The sequence below is a fragment of the Mercurialis annua genome, linkage group LG2 (assembly GCF_937616625.2).
Source record: "Mercurialis annua linkage group LG2, ddMerAnnu1.2, whole genome shotgun sequence".
In the NCBI taxonomy this organism is placed as follows: Eukaryota; Viridiplantae; Streptophyta; class Magnoliopsida; order Malpighiales; family Euphorbiaceae; genus Mercurialis; species Mercurialis annua.
The window spans coordinates 46,922,572-46,950,317 of record NC_065571.1 but is presented as its reverse complement, the minus strand read 5'-3'; the positions used below and the strand labels follow the sequence as shown (position 1 = coordinate 46,950,317).

The window sequence follows — 27,746 nt, the reverse complement described above, 5'->3', positions numbered from 1 at the left end:
TCCTTCAGCTGCGATAACAAACAACATTGTCGATAAAGGGTCACCTTGCCGCACACCTTTCTCCATAAAGAAATTATCAGAAGGACTTCCATTAATCAGCACTGAAAGTTGAGAAGAGCTGAGCATGGAATGAATCCACTTAATCCATCTTACATTAAATTTCATTTTATCGAGGATATCCAGAATAAATTGCCAAGAGACACTATCGAACGCCTTATGAAAATCGAGCTTGATAATAAAATATTGTTCTTTTCTCCTATAAGAAAGGTGAATCAGTTCAGCTGCGATGGAATGACAATCATGTATACTTCGCCCTTTGATAAACCCGAATTGGTTTTCTGAAATAATAGCAGGAAGAAGAGGAGCAAGCCGGTTTGCTAGAAGCTTTGAAACAATTTTAAATACACCATTTATAAGACTAATTGGACGAAAGTCTTTAATGTTGTTAGCTCCCTTAAACTTTGGCAAGAGAACCAAAAAAGCCGTATTCAGCTGCTTCGGAAAATGCCCAGTTCTGAAAAAATATGAGAATAGCTTTTGAAAATCATGCTTCAAAAATGGCCAGGCCTGCTTGTAAAAATACAAGTTAAAACCGTCCGGGCCCGGGGCTTTGTTTCCATCACAATTCATCAATGTAGATTGAATCTCATCCAAACCAAAACAGTTAACCAAATCTGAAGCTTGTAAAGAAGTAAGAGTTTTGAAAGTGAGAGCATTGAGACTAAAAGAAACAGGCTTACTCCTACTGTACAAACTCTTGTAGAACAAAGTAATGTTATGCTTGATATCAAAAGGAGTAGAGTAACTCACATTATCAATAAGAATCTCAGAAATGAGATTGTTCTTGGCGTGAATCGAAGCGGAAGTATGAAAGAATGCGGTGTTCTTGTCTCCTAAAAGACTCCAGTTTAGACGAGATTTCTGAAGCCAGAGAGTTTCGAGCTGTTTATTGACTCTTAGCTGATCAGATTGAAGCGTAGAAAGGGCAGTCTGCTCATCCTCCGTAAGGTTTCTATCATCAGTGATGGATTCTAAATCAGTGATATTCTGCTTTAACTGCTCAGTTTTCACATTTAGATCCCCAAAAATATTAATATTCCAGACTTTAATAAGCTTCCGTAACTCACGTAACTTGATTGCAAAAGAGCTGTGATCATTAAAAGAGAGCCATGAAGTCTTGATAAAAGAAGCAAAATCTTTATGATCCCACCACGCGTTAATGGAGCGAAACGGACGAGGACCCCAATCTATACGGTTTTGAGAATTGAAAAGAATCGGAATGTGGTCCGAAAACGATCTCGCCAAGGCTTTAAGATGCATATTTGGCCATATATTCATCAGAGAAGGAGAAACGAAGCATCTATCCAGCTTCGATTTAGAGAGCCTGTTTTGCCACGTAAAGAATCTCCCGTGAAGAGGAATCTCAAACAGACCTGCAGACTGAATGAAGTTAGAAAACTGAATCATAGAAGCCGTGATAGTATGACAATTAGCTCTCTCTAACGGATCTAAAATATCATTGAAATCCCCAGTAAGAAGACACTGTCTGTCGCAATTCAAAACCGGAAGTAATTCAGACCAAATGGCAGCTCTATATATCTGGCAATTAGGAGCGTATAAAAGTATAAAGCGAATCTCAACAGCATTCAACGTAAAATCTATAGAAATCCATCTGTCAGTGGTAATAATCCTTGAGGGAGAAATAAGAGTTGAATCCCATATGCACAACAAACCTCCAGAAGCTCCATTCGAGGCCGAGAAACAGTAATCGAAATCCAAATTTGGCCAAAGCCTCCTTATTAAGAAATCATCAATAGAATCTTTTTTTGTTTCGATAAGACCAATAAACGACAAACTATGATCAGAGATAAAAGAACGTATACTTCTCTGCTTCCTAGAATGAGAAATACCTCCTCGACAATTCCACGAGATGAAATTAAGCGTATTAATCATTAAAAGATTGTTAACCTTGATGAAGTAACAACCAGCATCAGCAATTTGCCTGCTGTTCCTTGGCTATATTCTGAGATAGCAATTCCACACTGTCCTTCTCAGGATCTTTGTTAAACAGACCCAACTGAAAGCCAACATCCCAAGTTTTCTGTGCCTCTGTCTTCTCTGCAATAATAGGTGTTTCTTCAACATGAGACCTGTTGCTGCCAGTAACGTGATTATCAGACAAAGGAATGATATTATCCAAAGGAGAATCCTCTCTAGAGATAATTGGTTTCAGAAATTTTTTGCGAAGAGTAATGAGAGACATATCAGGATTTGGTATAGTAGCATCAGGATTGTTTACCCTATGATCTGAACTGCTGCTGGGAGAACGCAATGACAAGACTGAATTCTTATTACCTAATTTGCAGGAGGTTGAATTGAAAACAGATTCTGACTCAGAATCTAAGTCGGTAGATGGTTGTGTACTCGCAAAGCTATCAAGCAACAGAGTTGGGAGGTCTGATTCATGAACGTTAATAACAAATTCTTTACCTTCAATCAGAAAAGGTAAATTTCATTTTACCTTTGATGAATATCATTAAGGATGTGCAAAAAAATCGATCAAACCGTTTAACAGAATCAAAACCAAAAAAACAAACAAAAAAATATGGTTAATCGGTTCAAAAGTTTAGATTTAAGTTTGATGTTTTTAAATTTTATTGTTAATGGTTTTGGTTTAGGATGTAACCGATTAACATGCTTTCAAGTAATTTATATTTTTCATATAAATTACATACACACACATACATAAATGATTTAACAATTTTAAATTTTAGCTTTAGATTTTAACTATAACGTCATAGACCGGTTTACAAATAACATTTATGGACCAATAAGCGGTCCATGCCTGCTCCTAAGCATCATATTTAATTAATTTAATCAAGTCATAATCCATATATTTACATTTTTAATATATTTTAACCATTACCTATTTATTAAAGATAATATTGTCTATTGCCTCCCAATGTTCTTTACGTAGCATCTCATTCTCTTTCATTTACTCGCACAATATTTCAATGCTAGCATAGCCTGAACTTGCAGCTCTGATAGTAAAAAGTAGTGCAGTAAAAAGGAGGTAACTTACTAGGGGTCATGCTTACTGGAACACCAAATTCATTGAAGAAGAAATCTTCACGCGTATTTAAAGCCTTGTCCTGACAGGAAGAGCCCTCTCCTGCCTCCCAAATTCCCTGAACCTTTCTGGAATCAGGTTTCTGATATGCAAATCTCTGATATTTTAGCATGTTCTGGTTGGGAGAGAGATTTTTCTGCACATAGCTCAATATCCTGATTAAGATAATCACCCAGGTAAGTCATGGCTTGTTCATCTGAAAATTGCTGAAACAACTACAGAACATGAAGTCATATGATTAAAATAAATTATGAGAAAACAAAATTCTGAAATTTTTCAGATGAAAGAGAACAGAGACACGCATTTGACATATAGGGAACTAAATAAGACAATAGACATGCATGTAAAAAATAGAAGAATTATTCCAAGACAAAGTACCACCAGGAATTCAAAAATAACAGCTGATCCAAGAGCTGCACCCAAAATATGAAATTGATCTGAATTTACAGTTTAACAAACTTAATATGACTGCTCCTACACTACAAAAAAAACTTCCACTGATTTCTGACTGTCAGCATAAAAGGCATCACTTCTTTTTTTGTGATGGAAAACTTAGACTCTTACAAATTTATAACGGAAAGTGAATGCTCAATCTCCATCATTTGTGACGGATTAACTAGTAAGAATGCAATAATGATCATTTTCAGCAATTGATAAAGCAAGTTTCTAAATGTAAGCCGAAGAGAAGCAAGTTTCTGAATATAAGTTCGTTTAAAACTTCAAAAATATGCTGTATACTCCATTAATTTTATTTGCTCATTTCACATCTTCTGCATATACAAGGCGCAGAGTACTCTTCCGAATATGTATATGCGGACCAGATCCATACCAATGATAAAATGATAGCGTAAGGGACTATTTGATTCAACTATTATTGTTATGAATTGTTGGAACTGTTAGATGAAATCCAACAGCTGATAACAACTCTTGAAAATGTTTTATCAGCTCCCAACCTCCCTCATCCTCCAAACTAAACATGGCCTAAGATGGTTAAGTTCATCTTTGACAAGATGCAAGCTTACAGTAGCCAAATGTGATCTGACCCAATCTGGGTGCATTTATTGCCCAAGCTACCATTAGGGAATGAGACACGTGTGAGAGTATTTATAAGGTATTCACACTGATTAGTAATAAAGAAACAAGCAAGTAGAACATTATTTGGCCTATGATAGTAAGGTATTCTAAAATTATTTGGACAAGAGCAGCTGGATGTGGAAATCTGAAATAGCACAAGTAGCAAATCCTATCAGATTACTGATAACTAAAGAACCCAGACTCTGATCTGATGACTTAACCATTTAGGAATCTCACTTCCAGTTAGGCAAACACGGAATCAGTTGCTAAGTGCCATCATTACAAGAGCTACACAGAGAGAGCTAAAGCAAGATTAGAGAAGAGAGATAGACCTAGACATGTGAATTGATGCTGCCGTTGCATTTTCAGTCTTCAGAATTTCAATGCCTCATTTCAACTCTGCACTTTAAATATAGGATTTACTAAGTTTAGTTACTGCATATGCAGAGGCTGGAAAGAAATGAGTTCTGAATCCTCATGATGGTTCATTGCATATATCCCAGATCTGGCTCAAAGAACTGCTGTGGATTGGTGCTCATAGGTGAATGCATGATCAAGCAACATCTGCTAATTTCCACTGTTTGAAAGTTCAGTCTTAACCTGCATGAACCTCAAATCATTTCATCTCTCAATCAGATCTCAAAGTCGGTATTCCAAGTATCCTACTAGCTGCAGTTCAACGAGTCAGATGTCATAAAATTGACAATGTTGTTTCTGTGCCTCATTCAGCTCCACAAGCAATGAAGCTAAGTTTTACCCACACAATCACGAATGTTCTTCATTGTCAGCCTGCCATTTATGCAGGTTAATCAAAATAATTGCTTTAGTTGGACCCACAATTTATTTGCTGCCACAATTGCTTTTTAGATCTATAGCACACTTCACTCTAACATCAATCACCGAAACTCATATTCAACCCTCTTCTCTATATGTAAAGGATGAACTCAAAGCAGCCATAACAGTTGTTGAACCATAACCGAAGCAGTTGAAAGCTATTATATAGGATTTCTCTATGCTGCCCCCATTTGCTACCAATAATCACTACAAGAGCATATACCATTTTTAAATTGGTGGAAGCGGTTTGAGTCTCTCACAACAATCTCCTTACATAGAAGATATGATGCTAACTTCATAAAGGTATGACAGTCGACACATATTCTAATATTCTTCATGATTTTTAATACACTTCTCCCACAATTCTGACTCTCTTCATTCATCACAGCAAACACCAAAGCCAGCTTCTCACTGTGATGGTACAACTGCTCCTCTTTATGTTCCTCCTCAATATCATGAATTGCCGAGCTTGTCTCTGGCATGTAGCCTATCTCCTTTAACTGCCCAATCAGGACATCAAGCCTGGTGCATATGGCCTGTCTTTGAGGGTGGCGTCTGCCTCCAGAGGCAAACTCATGTACCCTATTACCAATCTCAATCCAGCTTAAACCAGGTTCCTTTCTTACTCTAGAGCCTGCCATTTCATTCCTAATTACTCCTGCTTCAGTATAACTACCTCCAGAACAATAAATGTTTGACATTTGTATATAGCCTAGTGAGTTTCTCGGTTCCAACTCTTTCAGTCTATCAGCTGCTAACTTGGCCAAGTGTGTCTCACCATGCTTCCTACATGAGCCAAGCAGTGCACTCCAAACTACAGAATCGGGCTTCATTGGCATTCTGCTTATAAGTTCATTTGCCTCAACAACACGTCCAGCTCGCCCGAGAATATCAACCATACAAGCATAATGATCTACTTGTGGAAAAATACCATGATTGACAGACATTGACTCAAAGATTTCAATACCTTTCTCCACCAACCCAGAATGGCTACATGCTGAAAGGAGAGCTACAAGAGTAGCAGAATCAGGACGGACATTCATTTCAGAAAAGACATGCAGTGCCTCCTTAGCTTGGCCATGCAGGGCATATGCCTTCAGCATTGAGTTCCAAGAAACTAAATTACGAGATCCCATTTCATCAAAAACTTGTTTGGACAAAGAAATGGAGCCACACCTTGTATAGGCATGGATCAAGGCGTTGTCAAGCACTGCATCACCCTCGAACCCAGCTTTAACTACTAAGGAATGAATCACCATGGCATGCCTCTCAGTCCCTAGACCTGCACAAGCTTTCAACACACTTGAAAATGTATACCAGTCTGGAGCCAAGTATTCCCTTCGCAACTGACGAAAAAGGAAGAGAGCTTCTTCAGGTTGTCGTTCAGAACATGCTGTTATAATCCCAGTCCACGCAACAATATCGCGACAACAAGAACTCTCCAAGAAAAGGCTGTAACAATCAGTAACCTCTCCGCCAAGATCAGAATAAGCTTTCACGAATGCCGTCACAACTTCAACTTGCAACAGAAAGGAACTTTTGATACTAAGACAATGCAGCTGAAAACAAAAATCCCAACCCACATCATGGCTATGAATACAGCCTTCAGTCAATGAAGATAATACACTAAGCAACGTGGCACGGTCAAACCCAATTCCATTTCTATGCATTTGGCTAAAAAGATGAAGAGCTTGAGCCCCAAGTTTCCTAACCTGAAACCCCGCAATCATTGAGTTCCAAGAAACAATATTACGAATTTTCAAATTCTGAAACACAGTCCAAGCTTCATTTATATCACCATTATTACCATACATTGAAATAAGAGCATTTCCAACATAAACAGTACCATCCAATCCCATTTTCATAGCAAGACCGTGAACCTGCTTGCCATGTACATAGTCGCAACAAGTAAGGTTACTCGTAAACGCAAACTCATTCGGCTGGCAGTGCTTCAACATACAAGAAAACAAACTACAACACTCATAAACATGACCATGTTGCGCGTACCCAGAAATGAGAGCAGTCCAAGAAACAACATTTCTGTCAGGCATTTCATCGAATAGTTGTCGCGCATAATTTAAACTCCCGCATTTCGCATACATGTTGATCAAATGGTTAGTTACAAAGACACCCAGTTCGTGATTGGAGTTATTGTTATTAGAAAGCAAGTGTTGGTGTAAATTAATGCCTTGTTGAAGGTATCCGTGGCGTGCACATGCATGAAAGAGAGCGGTGTAGGTTTGTTCAGAGTATGGGAGTGGCGGCAGTGATGCATTGTAAAAGAGGGAGAGAGCTTGGTCAATGTGGCCGCTCGTGGATAGGATGCGAACCTCGTTGAGAAGGTCATTGGCTTTGTGAGGCGTGCAAGAAGATGGGAGATGAGAGCTGGAGGTGAAGCTTCGGATGGAGAAATACCACGCACGACTACTTGGTCGGGACATGGCTATCAAATAGAACAATCATTGATTATCTCAAATCCACTTTTAACTCTTCTGTCTGGTAGGAATTCTATGTTTGGAGGGCATGTATGTCAGGTTGTTCAATGTTTTTTTTCCATTTGAGGGAAATTTTTACCTTTTTTTTTAACAGAGATAGATTAATTTAAACTAACTACATCTACGATATTACAAATATATATAAATTATACGTCATTCACGCCATCAACGCCGTGTTACGTTGAATACATCGCTTTACGGGACTCGCCATTATGGCGGGACGATGCCGCATCCGTCGCTTCTAACGTTTGTAGCCTTCTGCATAAATCTTCAATAATCTTCATCTTCTTTATCCACAAGGGAATTCGAACCCACGCCCCTTGAAACTTGATGCCTCACTCTTAACCAACTGAACTAGAGATCATTGGCAATTTTTACCTAGATCCGTCCATGAATTTTCCATACACCTATCCAATGAAATGTTATAAAATTTAACATATTTTTCTTTCTTCTAATTATTTTCTCTTTCTTCTCATTTCTCTAACAACTTATTAGATAAGTCCATAAATTTTTAGACCAGGTCTAAATAAGTATTTCCCCCATTTGATTACTTAATAGTTATTTTTCACGCTGAATTTTAGTTATGCTTATCAAGTTTTATAGAAGCAAGCACAAAATCTAATGAACTGCTTCCAACTACACATTTAGGGCTGTAGACGAATCGGGTGGCCATCGTTCGGCTTGATAAGAGTTTGCTTCTTGTTCCTTCTTATTTTCAACAAATTGAGCTCAAACTTAATTATATTTATTTTTTTAAAGGTCCGAACATAAATATAGTAGAATTGTTTACTTTCATGAACTAACTCATATATAAAATTGTTTAATTATTTATGAACAAGCTCGTATATAAGTTTAATTAAAAATTTGTAAACTGGCTCGTATATGAATTTGTGTTTGTGTTCGTTCTTTTATATAATGAACGAGCCGATCTTGTACTCCTTCGTTTATGTGCTTAACAAACGAGCTCTTTTAGTTCCTTCATGAACTGTTTTTTCTTTTAATTTATCAAATCTCATTAAATCGAATATGAAACAGTTACATTTATAAGAAATTAAACCCGATGACCTGACATGAAATAGACAACATGTTGCCTGATTCGAAATCTTACTTACAAAAATTAAAAAATTATTACTGTTTCGCTAATTAAGTTCAGTTTTCAATCAATTTTCGATCAAATTTCTCCAACCACTCGCAAACTCATATCATCTGATTCATCCCTCTTTCATAAAAAAGAAACAACAGACCTTTCACATAAAAATGACAACAAACCTTTCACAAAAAAAGACAGAATAAAACATTTAGAAAAAAGACAAATAATGAAAAATAAATAAAAATAATATACCTCATAAACGATTCCGTTTTGTTGTTTAAAGATCTTCACTCTATCTTCGCTTCTTGGTAATTGAATTGCGCTTTGTAGATCAATTCCAATCCATCAAGAAAAAATGAAAAACAACTAATTATTTATTATATTATATGAAATTAAAATAACATAAATAAAAGGATGACTACCGTCAATAGAAAATTCAAACCATTGACGAATGGATAAGAGAAATAAGAAAAAAATTCTAGGCAGCTAGGATTTGTTTAGAGAGAAAATAAAGGTTTTTTTTTGCTGATGGACTAAAGTTTTATTTTTAAGTTAAGACCAAATGGTCGATGTATATTCACGAGTTTGTTAATGAGCTCGTTCATTTAGTAGTTAAAACGAAAAAACACAAATTGTATATGAACAGAATATAAATATTATAAATTTTAACCGAATAGGAACACCTAATTCAAAACTCAAATTGACATGAGAACTGAAGTAGAGAAACTTCATATTGACCATACATGAAAGATACATATATATATCAAAAATTAAATGAGAACTGAAGTAGAGAAACTTCACATTGGCCATTTGGATACGAAGTCTTTTTACTCGGCCCTTATTTTACTCAGCCCTTATGAGCGAGTACATACTTGTTTTTGGTGCGAAGTTGCGAGAGCAGATTTTGAAATAGATTTCTCAGGCGTGAACTAATTGGATCCCAAGGACTTGGCCAAGGATGGGATGACGAGGATGAAGAAGGACGAGGCTCAAATTTCAGCAAAGACTTCTTTAAATTTAGTGTGTTTTTTCTTTAGGGCGAGCCTATCCATGATTGCCTTTATAATCTAACTTTGAATTAATGGAAAATTCTTTTCATGGTTTAGGGTTTTACATCCTGTTTTTATCATTTTTTGTGTTAACTCTAAAAGTTAATCTAACCTCTACAACTTTTCAGATTAATCTAAACCTTAACTTTTTTCAGAATAAATCTAGATTTTGTTTTTATTTTATAATTTTCTTATGTAATGCCCTTTTTCTTGTTAACTTTAAACTATGGAGAATTTCGTGTTGATCTTCTTTTGAACTTCGGTAATCTTTTCTTTTATGTTTCAGGATTTCAGACATTTATCTTGCTCGTGTTAAATTCTTTTTTACCCCCTTCCATCTGATTTTTTTTTTTTGGATTTCAGACTCTTTTATTAGATTCATCTAAATCTATCTTTTTATTTAAGGGTTTCAAACCTTTTTACTTTAAATTCATCCGAATCTATCTTTTTATTTAAGAGTTTCAAACCCTTTTATTTTAGATTCATCTTAATCTATTTCTTTGAAGTTTTTTATGTCAAAAGTATACACTCTTTATTGATGATAAAAAAGTGCTTACAAGTTAACATGAAAATAAATAAAAAATCATTAAGTAGGTCCGCCGTCCCTACTGACGATGGTTCATCTTGGTTGTCTTTTGTTCTTCACTTGTCTATTTTTTGAATCGCCGTCTTGGGTTCCTGGAGCTCTTCCACCGATTTGTCTTGGTATTTTTTGGCTATTTTTTTATTTCCTTGTATTGTCTCGATTCTTTTTTCGGTGGGTATTTTCATGATGAGCGCTCTTATGCGGGTCACAGCTGCTGAATCATGAAGGAATGACCTACCTAATATTGCATTATAGGTAAGATCCATATCCACTTTGTTGAATAGTGTGATAATTTTCTTTCTTTTTTCCTTTCTTTGGTCCTATCATTACCGTTTAGGCTACTGCCCCCAAGGGGTTGATAGGTGGTCCACCGAGTCCGAGAGCGGGAATGGGACTCTTTGGAGTTTAGCTACTGTTTCGCCTAGCCTTTTCTAGGCGGCATCAGTCAAAAAATTCACGCTTCCCTCATTTATTATTAATCTCTCCATCTTCCAGTTCTCAATCGTTTTCGTCACCACCAAAACATCATTATGTGGTACTTTAACATGTTCGTAGTCTTCGACGTCAAACATTATTGCTGGCATCGGGGATTCTCTTATGTTCAGAATTTCTCTCTTTTGTCTTTTTTTTGCGATGATAGTTGCTCGTTCCTCTTTTTATCATGTGGATCGTTCTTGATGGTGGTCCTTATTTTTTTTATTTCTTCCTCCGTCTTTGTTATTCTGGTAGGTGTTTTCTTGGTTTTCTGGTTTCTCCTTTCATTGCCAACATTTCTCCAAGTTTCTTACTAACCTACACTGTTACAAGTTTCTTACTAACCTATACTGTTACTAACCGAACATAAACATTTTATTTATATAACAAGCCAAACACAAATACCTCAAAACTTGATTTGGCTTGATTCATATTAGCCTACACACCGTGAGGCTAACAAATGCAAAGTTGCAATTATTTTAGACTTTTTATTTAAGTGCATGTCCTGTATATAGTTTTTTCTCATTTTAATTATCCATCTAAAAAAATTACTAATATTAAAAATGTATCTTTTCTGTTTTAAATTATAAATATAAAAATTAACATAATTTTATTTACTAAACCATTAATTGATTTATAATTTAATTTATTACATGAAATGTATAATTATAAAAGCATAAACTATATTATGTAAATTAAACCACATAAAAATGGATGATTTAATAGAAAGGATGTATTGAGAATAGCTAAAAATTAGAAAAGATCAAGTATTAATATTTACCTAGACAAACAATTAGAAGAAAATGAAAGGAATATCTTTTATAAAATTAATATCTTTTATATGGAGTATTCTAAACTTCTTGATAAAAGTATGTAAATTAGTGATATTTCATATTTGTATATTTTTCATATTTTATAATAGCCTAATTTATAATATTAATTTTTTAATAATTTACAATGGCAATACTTTAAATGTAAATGAAATTTAAAAACTATTTAAATATAAATATTTCTAGTTGTATCAATTATAATTAATTTTTTAATTTTTTATTATTATAGGCTAATAATCACCCATGGCACCTCAACTTTAAGGGTACGGGCGCTAAACCCCCTGATGTTTAAAAACGGGCGCTAAACCCCCTAAACTTTGTGGCGGCGCTCACAAAACCCCTTTTGGACGAAATATGACCAAAATACCCCTGGCGCCGTTTTTCCTGGTCAACTGACTTTTTTTAAAAAAAAATAATAAATAAATAGTGCTGCCATGTCAGCTGCCACGTCACCAAACTACCCTAAAAAATTAAAACACCTAAAATACCCCTAAAACACCCAACCCAATCAAATCAACCCAATAATATCCAACCAAACCACTTTCACCCGAACCACCAACCCACCGCTCTCCGGCCACCACGTCCGACCACCGCCACGAAACATTTTCCGGCCGGTCTGTTCTTCGTGGAAGAACAGATCCCAGGCCTGTTCTTCCACGAAGAACAGACCTTGGATCTGTTCTTCGTGGAAGAACAGATCCGGTCTGTTCTTCCACGAAGAACAGACCCAGATGGATCTGTTCTTCGTGGAAGAACAGATCCGTCTGTTCTTCGTGGAAGAACAGATCCGTCTGTTCTTCCACGAAGAACAAACCCAGATGGGTCTGTTCTTCGTGGAAGAACAGCGTCGTCTGTTCTTCCACGAAGAACAGACCTTGGATCTGTTCTTCGTGGAAGAACAGACCTTGGATCTGTTCTTCGTGGAAGAACAGACCTTGGATCTGTTCTTCGTGGAAGAACAGATCCGGTCTGTTCTTCGTGGAAGAACAGATCCGGTCTGTTCTTCCACGAAGAACAGACCCAGATGGATCTGTTCTTCGTGGAAGAACAGATCCGTCTGTTCTTCCACGAAGAACAGACCCAGATGGGTCTGTTCTTCGTGGAAGAACAGATCCGTCGTTCTTCCACGATGACCGGAAAATTTTCCGGTCATCTCGGAGAAGATGACCGGAAAATTTTCCGGCGGTGGTCGGGTGGCGGGTGGGGTGGTGGTTGGGTCGGTTTTTGGGTTGATAGATTGGTTTATATTAAATTGGGTTGGTTTGATTTTTTTTAAATTAAATTAGGGGTATTTTGGGTTTTTCAAATTTTTAAGATATATTTCTGACGTGTCAGATGATATGACAGTGTCAGATTTTTTTTTTTTAAATGTCAGTTGACTGAAAAAACGGCGCCAGGGGTATTTTGGTCATATTTCGTCCAAAAGGGGTTTTGTGAGCGCCGACACAAAGTTTAGGGGGTTTAGCGCCCGTTTTTAAACATCAGGGGGTTTAGCGCCCGTACCCCTAAAGTTGAGGGGCCATGGGTGATTATTAGCCATTATTATATTTCCATTCTATAAATGTATTTTAATTATATTTTAATTTATATATATTTACGCGATGAGGATAATAGATAATAAATTTGTTATTTTTAGGCTTAATTCCTTAAAAAAACCCCACCTTGCATTTTTTTTCCGTTTATACACTGATCTTGTAAAAACACCACTTGTATACAATTTTGAGTTTTTATGTTTCATCTCTACCCAAAAGCATTAAATTGTACTCTTTTTATTTGAAAAAGAGTTTAAAACAATCCTTCATTTTTAACTTATATACTAATTGGATATTAATGTTATTAATAGTATAAAAATACCATTTTCTTCAAAAAATTAAAAATAATAATAATTTTTTTTGATTTTTTTATTATTTTATAAAATTAAAAAAATTAATTAATTATTTGGATGTATTTGATTATTTTTTAAGTTTGAGGATTTATTTGTATTTTTTAAAATAGAAAAAAAGTATGTTTTAAACTTTTTTTCAAATGAAAAGAGTACAATTTAATGCTTTTGGGTAGGAATGAAACATAAAAATTCAAAATTGGGTACAAATGGTGTTTTTATAAGGTTAGAATATAAACGAAAAAAAAGTATAAGGCGGGTTTTTTTTAAGTAATTAAACATAATTTTTATTACATAATTTTGCATCTAACATGGTTATATGTTTTTAGATTTTTTACATATGTGATTTAGTGTATTGCCATGTAACTTTCTTCTATTCCATCTCAGGGATCGCAGTCTTTGCTGTGCTCACATGTATAAGCAAGTTTTATGGTCTGGGTTCCAAATAGAGGCCACTTGACGTAGCTAAGGCGACGGGCTTGACCAGTGAGTGCTGTTGCTTGACTATGCACGTGCACTACTGAGGTCATGTCTGACGCATCATGGTGAATTAATAAACTGTAATCGTATCTGTTAGTTCAAGTGATAAGTGGTTTGATATTTCAAACCGTTTAAGTAAGATTTCAATTTTAAATTTTGTGAATGCATAAAATTCCTGCTGTCAGATTCACCCATCATGCCAGATATGTGATGCAAGACGGATCGGATTAATCAGGGCAAAGCCCTGAAAACCGGATGAGCAATTAAAAAATTAAAAATAAACTTTAGTCGTCTCATAATATACTCTCCATTCATAAAACATAAATATAAACCAAATTAGATTTGTGCAAAAATTAAAAAACAAAAATTCAATTACTTCATATTAATTATTATTTTTATTATAATTATAATTTAATTATTTAAATATTTAAATATTTTAAAATTTTAATTATATGTTTTGAAAACACCAATTGTTTTTTAACTACAATTATCTTTTAAAATACTGAGCTTTTTATTAATTTTTATATTGCATTATTTATGTTGATTAAAAGAATATAATATGAATAATTGAATTGATAAAGGATAAATTGAAATCTCAAATTAACTACAAAAATTTGACCTAGTACGCTCAATTTGGCCTATTTCTATGAGACATGGAATATTTTTTTCACATAAATAATTTTATTTATAGATGAAAATCGACTTTATCTAACTACAATAAATGAGTTAGGAGTTGAGCAAAAGAACAATATACCTTCTCAATTTGACAAAATATGAGACAGTAAAAAAGGTTTGGGATCATATATTTAGACTATATACACAGTCTAACTTTGCAAACAAAATACCAGTTAGATTTTAATATTCGTGCTCTGCAGAAAAACAGCATGAGTACTGAGGAATTTTATGATGCTATGAAATATTTGTAGGATCAACTAGCTCTCATAGAATTTGTTGAATTACGAGCCTTTGGGCTTATATTGCACGAAGAGATGAGCAGAGGTTGGTAATTTTTAATGGCTCTTTGTGATGAGTTTGAGTGAATTCGAGGGTCCATTTTGCATTGTCATTTGTTGCCTTATGTTGATTTTGTTGTTAGTTTTTGGCTGAAAAAAATCATCTTAATCCTTTTGATGTAAAAGAAGTGTCTTTAGTCTCTAATCCATCGGTCTTTGCTATGCCTCCATGATCAAATTTCAATTCTCAGTTCACGTCTTATGGAATTGTTTCTCATGATGAATATGGATTTTATAAACAGAAAAGGTCATTGGAAATCACAATGTGTAAGGTTGGGCAAAGGAAAGCAACAATATTCTTAGTAGTATGCCCAACAGCAGTCCCATCAGCAGTCTCATCAGTAAAGTTACCATCCACCGGCTCCTCATAATGGACCTCCTCTTCTTTCTCTCCCTCACAATGCATTGACAACCTCTTTTTTAAGTCCATCAATGATTGAGCAGTTTCAGCAGTTCATTGCACCTCAACCACATGCAATGTCAACTTCATCTCAAATAGGTTTGTCATCTAGTCCATTAGGTATATCTTATTCCTCCTAGATTTTAGACTGTGGTGTTTCTAATCATATGTCACCTAATTTGTCATCTTTTACTTTTCTAATTCCTAAAGTTTCAGTTCATATTATGAGTGCTAGTGGTACACCTATGCCCTTATAAGGTGTTGGTTCGGTTATTACACCTTCTTTGTCTTTATCTCATGTCTATCACATTCCTAGTCTTATTTTAAATCTTACTTCCTATGGTTCAACTTTGTGATAATAGTTGTTTTGTTTCCTTTTCTTCTTCTTGTTATATTCAGGATTTAAGTCTCAAAAAATGATTGGGACGACCATAGGAAATGAGGACTTTATATATTGGACCAGCTCAAAACCCCTAAGATTGCAGCTGTTGTTTCTAGTGTGATGTATCATCTTTTTGCTTGAGTTCTTCTTTGCATGTGTTTTACTTGTGTCATTCTTGCCTTGGTCAATGTATTTAGGTGTTGTTTACAAATTTTTAGCTTCTACAAGAGTTTTATAAAATTTTAAAACTCATGATATTTCTGATTGCAGTGGTTGTAAACTAGCAAAGTTCCCAGTTTTGCTTTTCCCTAAAAGTAATACTATTTATGTTGCTCATTTTGATCTTATTCCTTTTGCTGTTTGGAGACCCTCTTCTGTTTCTATAAAAGGGGGTTCTCGTTATTATGTATCTTTTATTGATGATGCACTCGTTATTGTTGGATTTATTTTATGAAACGTCGCTCAGAATTTTTAGGCTTTTATAATGAATTTTGATCTCTTGTGAAAACTCAACATGTAGCTGTTATTAAATGCTTTATATATGATTTAGAGGGCGGGTATACTTCTCATGCTTTTAATGAACTTCTTGCTTTAAATGGTATTTTATCAAACTTCTTGCTTTAAATGGCATTTTATCAAACTTCTTGCACTAATACTCCTGAACAGAATGGAGTTGTAGAAATAAAATATAGGCATATTCTTGAGACTGCCCGATCATTTTAATTGTCTAGTAGTGTTCCTAGTGATATTTGGGAGGAGGGCATTTTTACTTCTGTTTATTTGATTAATAGAATTTCTACTTCTCATAATTCTGGATTATCTCTTATGAAAAATTGTATGGTAGTCTCCTAGATTATTCTTCTCTTCGTGCATTTGGTTCTACATGTTTTGTTCTTCTTTCTCATGTTGAACGGAGCAAGTTAACCTCTCGATCTACTATATGTGTCTTTCTTGGCTATGGAGCAGGACTGAAGGAATATCGTTGTTTTGATCCATTCAGTCATCAGTTATAAGTTTCCCGTCATGTTGTCTTTCTTGAAACATATTTCTTATCACTACTGCATATCAGCCCTTTTGCGACGGAAAATTCCGTCGCAAATTAATCATATTCCGTCTCAAACAAAAGTTTGTGGCGGAATTGCGACGGAATCTATCCGTCGCAAAACCTCTGGTCGCTAAAAGAATAGCGACCAGAGTGTCGCAAAAATGGTGACGGACAGTCCGTCGCCATAACAAAAAACACCGTCGCCAATTTCGTCTCCCAAAAAATGAAAAGGGAGACGAATTGGCGACGGATTAATATATTTTGCGACGGAATATATGTCGTCGCAAAATATATTTGTTTTGCGACGGAAATGTTTCCGTCGCAAAATAATGAAAAGTTGCGACAGAAACATTTCCGTCGCAAAATAATGAAAAGTTGTGACGGAAACATTTCCGTCGCAAAATAATGAAAATTTGCGACGAAAATGTGTCCGTCGCAAAATGGCATTATTTGCAACGGAAATGTTTCCGTCGCAAAATATGAAGGATATTCGCGACTAGTGCGTCCGTTTCCCTCTTTTATTCACGACGATTATAACCTGTAAAATCTACTATTCGCAATTCTCAGTAAAACTCAATTTCCGAAAAAAACGATTTCATATAAAAACATGTTATATTTTACATATCGTAACAAAATGTATAAAGCAAGAAAATACAAAATGTATAAAGTGACAAAATACAAAATGTCAGAAATGCAAACCACTACTAAAAAACTGTGTTTTACCGACGGATTTTAGCGACGGATTCAAAATCCGTCGCTAATTTTTTTTTACCGACAGATTTTGCGACGGATTTGAAATCCGTCGCTAAATTGTCATATAAATTGGCGGGAGTGTTCCCGCCAACTTTAGCGACGGATTTTCTGTCGCTAAAGTTGGCGGGAACACTCCCGCCAATTATTTTTGATGTATTTAACGACGGATTTCAAATCCGTCGCAAATTACCAAAAAATAAAAAAAAACTAAATCGTAAAATAAAATATTATTATTTAATCGGTCACACACCCGTCACACTCCGTCACCCTCCATCCCCCACCCGTCGCTAATTAGCGACAGATTTAAATCCGTCGCTAAAATCCGTCTGCAATTTCTGAAAAAAATCCGTCGCCAAATTTTTTGGTCCGTCGCCAAAAATTTAGCGGCGAGAATTTTGCCGACGGATTGAATCCGTCGGGAAATCCGTCGGGAAACGTTTCCCGACAGATTTCATGCTTTTAGCGACGGAAAAATCCATCGCTAAAAGCAAGCATTTTAGTAGTGAACATGACACTACAAAGTCGGATTGTCGTCATCGTCTGAAGGACCTGGGGGTGGGGGTGGGGGTGGGCGATACTGCGGAGGAAGAGTCTGCATCATCTCCGTCATCTCAGCCTGAATAATCTCGGCCATCCTCTCATTGCTTCTCGCCTGCTGGGCACGGAGATCCTCCACCTTAGTGGTAATCTGGCGCAGTCCATCCTGGATCCCTGCCTGCACACGCCACTCGATCTCCTCCTCGGTTCGCTGTGACTGTGTGGAACTGGTCCTCGCCCTACTAGACGTCGTCGTATCCACGTACGCACTAGTCGCTGAACCCAACCCGTAGACACGCCGCTTCTTGTTGACGCCCTCGATATCCAGAAATAGCTGGGTCTCGTCGACTTCCGCTGTGCTAGAAGAACCACAATCTCCGGTCGGCGGCTGCGATGCAGCAGGAAGTCTCTGAGCAATTGCATCCTACAAAATGATTGAAAAACATATCACACAACGGCTAAAAACGTATAACATATGAAATGTAAGTATAATTCCTAACGAAATTTCGGCAGCATTTCCTCTATAATTTGATCAACACCTATTTTTCAAGGACATCCTGCAAACATATAGATTTCATATACAACCCACCGGCTGTTAACACACCTAATCTAACATTTACAATTTAAATTAAAACATATTTTACACTAATTTAATATAGGTTCATGACTTACACTAATGTCCTGGGCCCTCTTGTCTACCATGATACCCTTGTCAGCTTTCGTGGAGTGCATCCGAGTATACAGCTCTGTTGCGGTAGGCTTGCGGCCGAGCTCTTCAGCCTAAAAGAAAAATATTATAGCTTGTTAGTTCATCAGAAATCAGAAAATAAAAAATAGTTATAAATAAAAAAGAATTCTAGAAACAAACCAACACATCCATATGTCGGATGGCGGAACGAGATCCCCTGTATGGCGTACTGGTCCGGAACCGGCTCCAGCAGGCTCGCTCATCCGATTAGCGCGAGCTACATCAGACTTCTTCTTCTCGTCCTCTGACGCCCAGAAGGCCTTCCAGGAATCCCAAATATCTTGGCTGATCGAGGTATGTTTTTCGTCCTTCTCTCTCATCCTGTGAATAACGTCCTTGTATCGGTTGGTAGCATGCGTCATGAATACACCTTTGATGACATCCTCGCTGTAATCCGCCGTATCCCACCAGTATTCCTTCTGCAAAACATAAACACCAAGTTTGAGTTAGTAATTTTGCGTTAGTCTAAATTCAAAGTTTAAAATTAACAATTTATTACCTTAAATTCCTCCCAATAGAAATATGTCTGCTCTGTAGTCAGAAACCGTCAGGCTTGCCCATTCTCGAACCAGCACTTTCTAAAGATCTCCCGCATAGACCGGGAGATTGGTCCAGATTTCAACAGCCTCTCCCTGCGAGGTTAGAGTAAACTTTTACTTTTTATAGTAAAATGATTAAAAAAAATTAAACTAAAAATTTACATTCTTACCTGCTCGCGTCTGGGAAACACAGTGCCCTCCCCTGGACATCCAGCTCTGTAGGGGGCTCTCCTGGCTGTCGGGGCTGAACAGGGGGTGCCGCCTCCACCTCCTGCTGCTGACCCTGAACAGGGATGTCCTCAACAGGAGCACGCACAGCTGGGTTACCCCGATCACGACCTCTAGCTGGGTTACCCCGACGTCCCCGACCTCTAGTCGGATTACCTGAACCACCCTGCCCTCTCATACCTGCAGACATTAAAATACATTTCGTTCCACATATAACAATTTAATACTTTGTTAAAAAATACATTATAACAAAACATTATAGAAAAATACTTTGTAAAAAAATAAATTGTTATGTTAACAATAATAAATGATTACAACTAAAACTGCAAAAAATATTCAAAACGTCAGTCAAGTTGTTCTTCATCTTAGTCTGATGAGGATGGCGGATATTCTTCTTCTTCATCTTCAATAGGAGGGATTTGCAACGCATCTTCGTCTGCCACCTCATTCAGGTCAGCTAAATTTGTGGGATTGTCGTCCATTTCAACTATAAGGGGATTTTCTTCAATGTCCTCTTGAAAGGCCGGGATAATCGCATCGGGCATGTCAAGTTCTGATCGTGCCTTAATTTTGCAAACTGCCCACCAATTTACTTTGTCCCGTCTTCTACTTGGATATGGAAGGTAATGAACTTGGTCAGCCTGTTCTGCCAAGATGAACGGTTCGTATTTATTGTACATGCGAACTGTACAAACTGTACAATCCCGTGTCGTTCAATCTCTTGAACACACGGGACGGGAACTCTACGGCTAGGTTTACGATTTTATTTGGTGGGAATAAAATCGAGGTTTATTTAGGTTGAATGTTTTAAATAAAATCTATTCCAACTAAAATAAATCAAAATAAGCAATAAAACCTACTTATTGAAGCGCAGAACCGCAAAGTGAAGGTGAAACGTCCGGATCAATCAAAACCACGGTGCACGGGCTATCAAGAGCTATAAAAAAACACGTACTAATAAAAACAAATTCTAATTAAAAATCGGCAGCACTTCCCCTAAAAATGAGCATCACCCATTTTTCAGGGAAGTCCTGCAAGCAAATAACAATACACAAAACCACCAAGTTCATCGCAAATAATTGAAATAGTAATTGATTAGCTTAAATTTTTATCTAATCCAATTAACTAATTAAATTAAACAACAAACTAACAAATTGTTAACAATTAAAAAACTTATAATATAATCATTAAATTAATCTAATTTAATTAACCAATAATAATAAAAATATTAACACGCAACTTTATTAAACTAATTAAACAATTAAAACTAGAAATATCTAGCTAACAATTTTAATCTAATTTAACCTAACAAATATTAAACAACTTTTCAAAAAACAATATAATTTTATTAAAATTAATATATTTTATTATGACAATTCAACTTTATTCTAATATAATTTTTAAAATATAAAATAAAATCATATTAACCTAAAATACAAAATTAACCCTTAAACTAAAATAACCTATAATTAATATAATAATTAACTTAAACATTTTTTAACCTAATTTTCTTAAATTTTAATATAATAATTAACTTAATAGTTTAATAATACTAAAAATGAATTCAACATAATTTGCATTAAATTAATCTAATTATAAAATAATTTTAAAACAGAAAAATTAATTAATTATTAAATAATATAAAAACAGAAAATTAAATATAAAATATATTATAATTTAATCTAAAGTAACCTAATTTAAACAAACATAATCAAATTAAACATAAATTAACCTAATTAAACCTAAATTAATTAATTAATCTATATAAATTAACTGATTTAATAAATAAAAAAACTTACCTCAAGTAATAATCAGTAGGTCGATGCCGAAGAGGAGGGGAAGAAACGGCGCAGGAGAAAGGAGAGGATGCCGCCAGAAAATGGAAGAAATCGGAGGGAGGCGCGGCGAGCAGCAAACGGCGGAGAGAATGATGCGTTGAGGAGGGGACGGACCTACGGCGGCGTGATGGCGAGGAGGGAACGGACCGACGACGGCTTGGAGGGAACGGACCGACCGACGAGGAGGAGGCAGTTTTCAATTTTTACAAAAATGTGAGAAACGGCTGAAGAAGAAGAACTGCGCGCACTTTATTAGGGGTGCATTTTTTGCGCTCTGTAGTGTCCGTCGCAAATTGTGCTTTAATGAAACGGTTCGTTTCATTAAAGCACAATTTGCGACGGACACTACAGTTTTTGCAAAATTTGCGACGGCTAACTTTAGCCGTCGCAAATCTGTTGAATGAAACGACTCATTTCATTCAACAAATAAAATTAGCGACGGATATTTATGTCCGTCGCTATTTTTTTTGGCAAAACAAAAGGCGGGAATGGTCCCGCCAGGAAGGTGACAGATTTGCGACGGACTGTCCGTCGCAAATCTGGCGGGAGCTTTCCCGCCATCAATTTCAAGGAAAACTGCGACGAAAAGAGTATCCGTCGCAGATTCCGTCGTTAAAATAGGAAATTTGTGACGGATTATGTATCCGTCGCAAATTTCCGTTGCAAAAACCAGGATTTCTAGTAGTGTATTTTACAATTTCTGATTATTCTCATAGTACGTATGTCTATGCATGATCTTGTTTGTATTGATCCTTTAACTACTGATGATGATAAGCTACCTCCTGTTGACAATCCTAACACTCCTATTGGCCCCTCATCTACAGTCTCTACCCGATCATCTTCTGAGACGACGGATACTACCGAACATCAATATCCTGTACGAAATCATAAGTCTACTAGACATCTTGATTTTGATTATCTTGCCTTTCAAGTTCATTTTCTTCCTTTCTTATTTTTATTGATGGTCTTTCTGAGCCTTGATCTTTTAAAGAAGCAGTTTTTGATCTTCTTTGGCAGCATGCTATGGTTGAGGAGTTAACTGCTCTTAATCAAACCCATACTTGGAATTTAGTGTCTCTTCCTACATGAAAACGTGTTATTGGTTCTCGTTGGGCATATGAGAATAAAACTAAATCTGATGGGTCTAGTGAAAGATATAAAGCTTGCTTGGTTGCTAAGCATTATTCTCAAGAATATATATGGACTGTGAGGAGACTTTTGCTCCTGTTTTAAAAACGACTACAATTCGAACCCTTATTGTTGTTGCTTCTGTTCTCCGATGGGATATAACTCAAATGAATGTTAAAAATGTCTTTCTGAATGACGACCTTCATGAAAAAGTTTATATGGTTCCTCCTTCTAATCTTCATCATCACCCTAACCAGCTAGAGGAAATCACCAGTGTTGGTTCTAGAGCTTTCCCAGGTGAAAGAGTGACCCTGCCTGGTGCTCAAGTATGCAAACTTAGGAAAGCTCTTTATGGTCTCAAACAGACTCCCCGTGTCTGGTTTGAGAAATTTTCTACTATGATTACTTCTCTTGGTTTTCGTCCGAACAATCATGATTTTGCTTTATTTGTCAGGGGTACTCCGGGTGGTCGAGTTTTGATTTCTTTTTATGTTGATAATATGATTATTGCATGCGATGATGTTGTTGGGATTAGCTTGTTGAAGTTTAAATTGACTTAAATTTTTTCTATGAAAGACTTGGGTCACCCAAGAAGACCTAAGTGGTATCATATTGGATCCTTGGGAATCATCACAACTACGACCGGCCTGAAAATTTTAATTTTCTTTAATTTTTTTTAAATTGTTATGTTAAAAAATTTAGTTTATTTAATTTTTTAGGAAAGATTGTTTTATTGTTGAAAATTTAACATTGAGTACTATTTAGAATATATATTGAAATATAAAATATTGATTTGAACTTTTTTTCAGTGAAAAGAGGCCAATTTAGTATTTTAAAAGTGTAATTGAAATTAAAAGGTGGTAATTTGGATAAAATTGACGATTTTAAAAGGTGAGAGTGTAAATGAAAGAGGTTGAAAGTTGAGGGTTTTTTTTCCAGAGGATTAACCTTATAAAATTGATGTGAAAGAATTGGAGATGAGTAGTCTAATCATTTCCTTACCATTATCATAAATGCTCAACTCTTTTGGCGCACAATCACAGCTTGCAAGCAATGCCAATGGCCAAGTTCAATGCAAGCAACAACTTCCAAAATATCAATTAATCGCTGCAGCATTTATTGAATATGGACTGCACCCCAGCACATAGACTTTGACCAAACTATTTTCCCCACTTTTGAAATACTATACAGTAAGCCGTTTAGACTATAAAAAATTATCGAAAAAATATTATTTTCTCCGTTTTTTTATCGTCCATTTAATATTTTTTTAAATATTAGTAGTATCTTTTTACTTTTATTTGATTAAAATAATTATTTATTTTAATGTAGTTTGAGTTTTTTCATTACTGCCTTTTAAGTATTAATTTTTTTTTTATGTAAAAAAAAATGAACATTTAAAAGGAAAGTATTACTGTGGGAACTCTATAAAATACCTAAAACATTTCCATTTCTCCAATTCCACTTCCTCTTGACATGAAGAACCCCTACATTACTTTTTTCCTTTCCATTCTCACTCTCCACTCCCTCAAACTCACATCAGCTGCCTGTCATGCAGATGATGAAGCGGGTCTTTTAGCTTTCAAATCGGGTATCACCCATGATCCATCAGGCATGCTCAGCTCGTGGAAACGGGGCACCGATTGCTGCACTTGGGCGGGCATTACTTGTCTTTTCGACGACAAACGCGTCACTGCCTTATCGCTTTCGGGGCAAACGGATAAACCGAATAGCTTCTTATCGGGTACTATCTCACCATCCTTAATTAAAGTTCAAAATCTCGACGGTATTTATTTTCTAAACTTGAGAAACATTACGGGGAAATTCCCGGATCTGTTATTCGGGTTACCCAAACTCAAATATGTATACATAGAGCACAGCAAGCTTTCGGGTCAAATACCCAGTAACATAGGCAAGTTAAAGCAGCTGGAAGTACTCAGTTTAACTGGAAACCGATTCACCGGGCCAATACCGAGTTCAATCTCCGAGTTAACCCAGCTGGGTCAACTCAAATTAGGTAACAATTTCCTTACTGGTACAATTCCTGTAGGAATCAGCAAGCTGAAAAGCTTGACATTTCTGAGTCTCCAACACAACCAACTCTCAGGTCCGATTCCTGACTTTCTATCATCATTACCCAATCTTTTATTTCTTGAACTTTCCCATAACAAACTGTCAGGAAAAATCCCAGCTTCAATTTCATCACTCGCACCGAAACTAGTCAATCTTGAATTAGGGCACAATGCATTATCAGGACAGATTCCAAGCTTTCTTGGATCTTTCCAGGCACTAGACACACTTGATCTTTCATGGAACAATCTTACAGGAACAGTCCCAAAAACATTTGCAAACCTGACAAAGATATTCAATCTTGATCTTTCTCATAATTCTCTCGTAGACCCATTTCCTGTAATGAATGTAAAAGGCATAGAATCTCTTGATCTGTCTTATAATAATTTCCATCTTAAACAAATACCCAACTGGGTCACTTCCTCAAGAATCATTTATTCTTTGAAGCTGGCAAAATGTGGGATCAAGATCAACTTAAGTAACTGGCGGCCAACGCAGACATATTTCTATGACTACATTGATCTGTCTGAAAATGAAATTACAGGCGATCCGATTTGGTTACTCAACAGTTCAGATTATTTAGTTGGGTTTTGGGCTTCAAAGAACAAGTTGAAGTTTGATTTGGGTAAATTAAGGATTGTTAAAACGTTGAAGACTTTGGATTTGTCGAGGAATTTGGTTTATGGAAAAGTACCGAAGAATGTGACAGGATTAACGAGCTTGAATTTGAGTTATAATCATCTCTGTGGACAGCTCCCGGCCACAAAATTTGCAGCCAGTGCATTTGTGGGTAATGATTGCTTGTGTGGTACTCCATTGCCTCCTTGCAAATTGTAGGTGAAAATTAAAGAAAGCTAATAAAAGTTGATGGTGGAGATGTGAATCAGACATAAAGTGGGACGGCATTAATGGATAGATTTCAATTTTATTTAATGCATTTGTATACAAGTCAAAAATAAAAGGGCACTGCTATTTGGCCCGAAAAAAATGGACACAAAATGGACAGAATATTATTTTTATTTGCAAGTAAGGACCGATATAGGAACTGTTTGCATAATAACCTCGTTATATTCTTTGATGAAAAGAGCAATTAACACTTAGATTTCCAATACAAGTAAATTTTCATTTCCACTGCAATTAATCTCTGTGACTATAAATAATAAACTATTTCCAAGACTAGATTATTAAATTAAAATTAAAACTACTAACCATGACAAACTACTTTCATTATATTATATGCGTGATACTTAATAAAAATTACAGTGTATATTACTATTTGTGACTTCAATTAATTAATTTACTTTTTATTATATTTCTTCTAAATTTAAGTGTGTATTGTCATATTTAGTTAAAAAAAATTAAATACATAGCATAAGATTATTTTGATAATTATTATTTTTTTATTAAAATTGAGACAAGCTCGAACTCGGATATCTCATAAGTTATTCGAACTCGACTTCTCAAATGTTATTCGAGCTCGAGCTCGAAAAAATTAAAACTCATTCAAATTCGAGATCAAACTTGTATAACACACTTTGATGTAACTCGAATTAAACTCGGCCCACTTTAATCATGTAAAACTAGCGGATTTAATATGAATTATTCACATAAATAATCTTATATTTGTAAATATTTTAAAATTAAATATAATCCGATAACTCATGTTAGCCAAAAATAATGTAATTTTTTATTTTGATTATATGCATACTTTAAAAAAGATTGACACTTCAGCTAATATCTACGTACTAATATGAATTCTTTTAAATGTAAAGAGCTACTTTTTTAACTCTTAATAAAATTTACTAAATTTTATTAATTTTCATTTTTAATAAATTATTAGAATATAATTCAGCTAAAAAATTTAGCTTGAAATATATGGTCAAAACAAAAATAAAAATGTATATTTGAATAAAAGTCAACGTAGTTCTCAAACTAGTGTCTCGGTGTCAAATAAATTCATTTTAACTATTTGGATCAATTAAATCCAAAACTTGTATTTTCGGGGTCAAATAAGTCAGTTAGTCAATTAGGGCTTCAATTTTGCGGTTTGGGATCAAATAAGTTCGCATTTTGAGGTGTACAAATTTGGGAATACTTGATTTAAATTAAGAGAGTTTTGGGTCTATAGATATGTCCTTTTTAGATGTACAATTTGGACAATCGTGTTTTCTTTCTATAGATATTGCGGCTTTATCAAGAATTTTTTTATTGAAATCATGTCGAGCTCGACCTCAAGTTGCTAAGATATTATTCGAGTTTGACAGCTCGGATGTTATATGAACTCGAGTTTGAGCTTGAAAATTTAAACTCATTCGAGTTTCTGTTCAAACTTGCATAATGCATCCCAGTTCAAGCTTGATGTAGCTCGGGTTAGGCGCAATTTATTTAAATTATGTATTCCCTCATGTTCACAAACATTTTTTGTTTTCAATTTATGTTAAATAGTCAAATACGATAAATATTATCGATCGAAAAAAATAAAACTAGTCAACTTAATATGAATTACTTTTATAAATTTTTTTATTTTTGTATATTGTTTTTAAATTAATAATTTGGGAATGATCTCATCAACTATTATTAAATTATTAGACTAAAGGATTCACAATAAATTATTTATCAATTTTATATAGTACACATTTTGTATAAAAAAATTGTTAAATAATCAGATATTATATATAAAAACATGTGTATGTATTATATTTTATAATAGACATTTACATCGAAAACCAACACTTCACTTGCCAATTACATACTAGTATCGATTCTTTTAATTGTGATTATTATTTTTAAATTATTTTTATTTGATTTTATAGAATTATTTTATAATTATTTAACTCCTGACCAAAGTTGGCTGACAAAATTTTATAAAATTTTATTAGTTTTTGTTTTCAATAAATATTTTAATTTGATTCAGCTAAAAAAATTATTTTCTATAAAGTATATGATTAAACAAAAGCTTGTATTTTAATTCGTACTATTATATATTTATGTCTACATTTTCAATTATATAATTTTTTATAAAATATCATTTAATTAATTATTTTAATATTAATAATTTATTCCAACATATATAAAGATAATTTTATTTACCATTATCTTCTAAACAAAAATTAAAAAGAAAAAGTTGGATTATGTATGCCTATA

At 35.0% G+C, this 27,746-nt stretch overlaps 3 protein-coding genes across 3 annotated transcripts; 1 reads left to right on the top strand and 2 right to left on the bottom strand.

Moving 5' to 3' along the window:
- Positions 1-1,990: 1,990 nt before the first annotated feature.
- LOC130015183 (uncharacterized) lies at positions 1,991-4,641 on the bottom strand. Its single transcript, XM_056104878.1, has 3 exons — positions 4,537-4,641; positions 3,083-3,285; positions 1,991-2,490 (listed from the first exon to the last, which is right to left on the bottom strand). The coding sequence occupies exons 1-3, from the start codon at positions 4,542-4,544 to the stop codon at positions 1,991-1,993; spliced, it is 711 nt and encodes a 236-aa protein (XP_055960853.1). The 5' UTR covers positions 4,545-4,641.
- LOC126667750 (pentatricopeptide repeat-containing protein At1g71420) lies at positions 3,315-7,593 on the bottom strand. Its single transcript, XM_050360812.1, has one exon. The coding sequence runs from the start codon at positions 7,477-7,479 to the stop codon at positions 5,233-5,235; it is 2,247 nt and encodes a 748-aa protein (XP_050216769.1). The 5' UTR covers positions 7,480-7,593; the 3' UTR covers positions 3,315-5,232.
- A 16,380-nt stretch (positions 7,594-23,973) lies between these two features.
- On the top strand, positions 23,974-25,539 carry LOC126667751 (DNA damage-repair/toleration protein DRT100-like). The gene has a single exon (XM_050360813.2). It carries the CDS (start codon positions 24,009-24,011, stop codon positions 25,437-25,439), a length of 1,431 nt encoding a protein of 476 aa, XP_050216770.1. The 5' UTR covers positions 23,974-24,008; the 3' UTR covers positions 25,440-25,539.
- The last annotated feature ends 2,207 nt before the right edge of the window (positions 25,540-27,746 follow it).